Below are 2865 nucleotides of genomic sequence, written 5' to 3'. Positions count from 1 at the left end.
ATAAATACTAAAAAATAAAATGTATGTAAAAATTAAATAAATTTAAAATAAATTTTTGTTTAAATAAATATTAAAAATATAAGTATTTAAAATTTTTTTTATTATCAATATAGATTTTTAGAATGAGAAATTCTCTGCATACAAGCGTTTTTTTATACAAGTCTTTATAAGTTATTTCTATTAACGTACTTCGAACTATTACTGCACATCTTCACTGCACTTTTTTTTTCTTCTTACTACACGTCCTCTTCCTCTTCTTCTTCTTTTCTTTCGTTTCTTACCTTCTCTTTCTCCTTCTTCATTTACGTGTTTTTCTCTCTATTTTCTTTCTTTGTTATTTTCGATTTTCATTGTTTTTTTACATCAAGCTCTGAAATCGTTTTTGAAGAAGAAGAAGTAGCAGAAGATGAGGAGGAGAAAGATAAAGAGTTCTGAATTATGTATAAGGTGTACTTCAACGAATTTTGGGTGTATTTCTTAAATCCTTTGGGTGTAGTTTTGTAATCTTTTGGGTGTATTTCTATAATCCTTTTGGTGTATTTCTATAATTATTTGGGTGAATTCCTGTAATCGTTTGAGTGTATTTCTGTAATCCTTTGGATGTATTTCTATAATTGTTTGAGTGTATTTCTGAGGTTCCATTATCTTCAAATTTGGCAAGAAACTCGTTTTCATGGAGGAAGAAGAAGAAGAGTCGTTCATAATGCATAGTGAGTAGCGTGCTTTAGAAACAGGAAGTGATTGAATAACGTGTATTTATTTACTCTTAAATATAAAAGTGTAATACGTATATTTTATTGGACTTGTACCAATTTATAAAATTTATAAGCCAAAAAAATTTATATGTGTAACAGCCCTCTTTTAGAATAAGTGGTTGGTGACAAAATGTTTCTAAGTTGAATAAATACAAATACTACCTGAATCGGTATTCTTGGCCCTTTCAAAGCATGCGGAGGACTTTTTTGTAGCTTATATATGGACATACATATTGATATTATTATTAGTACATACATAACATTAAATTTGTTTTATTTTCAGGTACATATGTCTTCGTGTGTGTGCCACTAATAATCTACATGCATGCTTACTTGATGCCTTCACAATTCCACCTGTCATTTCCTGCCTGCCTGCGCTAAATAATACTCATCCACATAAATCAATTTTCTAATTAAGAGTATCTTCAGAATTTAATTAATTTTTTAAATTTTTATTGTCTAATATTTTTAAGACACTCATTAGTTGATTCTTAGTAATAATACAAATTTTTACATAATAACAAAAAAGAAAGGGTGTGATTGTAATTGTAACTGTGAGAACTAGCTAGCACTATAAAAACCATATTAGTAGTAGTTAGCTGCAAGACACATTTCAAGTTGCATAAAATTCATAATAATGGAGAAGAAAATGATAGCTTCTCTACAATTTCTTCTTTCTATCATGCTTGTGATGTTGCTCTTCTGCATGGCAAAGGTAAAGAGTATAGTAGTAATCAAGTAGTGCTCTAAAACATTGATGAGTTGAGGAATCCAAATAAATAATCTTTAAGTTGCCCTTTATTTATTTTTTTATTTTAATTTAATTTACATGCATCAGGTGTCATGTGCTGATCCTGAAGCCAAGATCCATGACCATGTCACTGGCTCTGAGGTTTGTATGACATGTCATTCATCTCATGTTTAATTTGTGTTCTAATAAGTTCTAACTTCTAACCAATAAAGTACTTAATTAATTGTTAATTTGTGTTCTAACAAATAATGATTTAATTTTTCAGGTAGTGAAAGGACCCACTAGAAGGCTTTTACCATTTGTGGGTATGATATATATTCTTCTGTACATATTAGCTATGTTTAATTTAAGCAATATAGACCAACTTATTAATCGGATAAACGAATCATATAGAATATTATTGTGATTTAAATAAATTGTTGGTGGTGAATGAATAATGAATGAAAATGAAGATTGTGGAGCAAAGTGTGAGGCTAGGTGCAGTGCACACTCAAGGAAGAAGATATGCACAAGAGCATGTGGAACATGCTGTTCAAGGTGCAAGTGTGTTCCACCAGGGACTTATGGCAACAGAGAAGTGTGTGGAAGGTGTTACACTGACATGGTTACTCATGGCAACAAACCCAAGTGCCCCTAGAATCTAAGCTGTCCAACCCTCTTCTCTTACTATTCTTATTATAATATTGTTATATCTATATATATCTATTTTCCCTCTGGACTTAGTATTTCATAAATTGTAATTATCTATCTACTGTGTTTTATCATATCTATGTATGTTCTGCTATCTGTAGTGCACAATGATAATGCTGGATTGCTGGTATAAATGGTTTCATGAATAAATAAAGAAGTATGGATTTTATTTCCAACCTATAGAGGAAGTTTTAAAGTTTTTTTTTTTAACTTTAAGTCGTTATATTTAGATTTATAACGCTTTAAAATTATTTTAATATTATTTTATTGTTAGATGTATGTTCTGTAGTGCACAATGATAATGCTGGATTGCTGGTATAAATGGTTTCATGAATAAATAAAGAAGTATGGATTTTATTTCCAACTTCCAACGGAAGTTTTAAAGTTTTTTTTTTTAACTTTAAGTCGTTATATTTAGATTTATAACGCTTTAAAATTATTTTAATATTATTTTATTGTTAATGATCTATTAATAGAGTTGACCATAGAACAACATTGAGACAGTTAAAAATAATAGAAACTTAAATAAGATAAAAATGTTAGGAACAAAAAGATATATTATTTTTAGAAAAATTACGAAATCAAATAAAATAAGAGTGAATTTTAATAGAATAAACTACAATAAAAAAAATACAACTATGCTAAGTATATACTAATATTAACCGCTAA

At 28.6% G+C, this 2865-nt stretch overlaps 1 protein-coding gene across 2 annotated transcripts; it reads left to right on the top strand.

The window, feature by feature from the left end:
• LOC107634710 (snakin-2) lies at positions 1334–2375 on the top strand. 2 transcript variants are annotated; one of them, XM_016338136.2, is made up of 4 exons: positions 1334–1470; positions 1594–1647; positions 1772–1811; positions 1959–2375. In XM_016338136.2, exons 1-4 carry the CDS (start codon positions 1393–1395, stop codon positions 2141–2143), a joined length of 357 nt encoding a protein of 118 aa, XP_016193622.1. In that variant the 5' UTR covers positions 1334–1392; the 3' UTR covers positions 2144–2375. The 2 variants fall into 2 exon arrangements, with proteins under 2 accessions (XP_016193622.1, XP_020975340.1); XM_021119681.1 differs by lacking the exon at positions 1594–1647 and having other exon boundaries at positions 1338–1470.

Source organism: Arachis ipaensis, chromosome B03, assembly GCF_000816755.2.
Source record: "Arachis ipaensis cultivar K30076 chromosome B03, Araip1.1, whole genome shotgun sequence".
NCBI lineage: Eukaryota > Viridiplantae > Streptophyta > Magnoliopsida > Fabales > Fabaceae > Arachis > Arachis ipaensis.
Note: the sequence above shows the minus strand (reverse complement) of the source record. Positions and strands in the feature narration are given on the sequence as shown.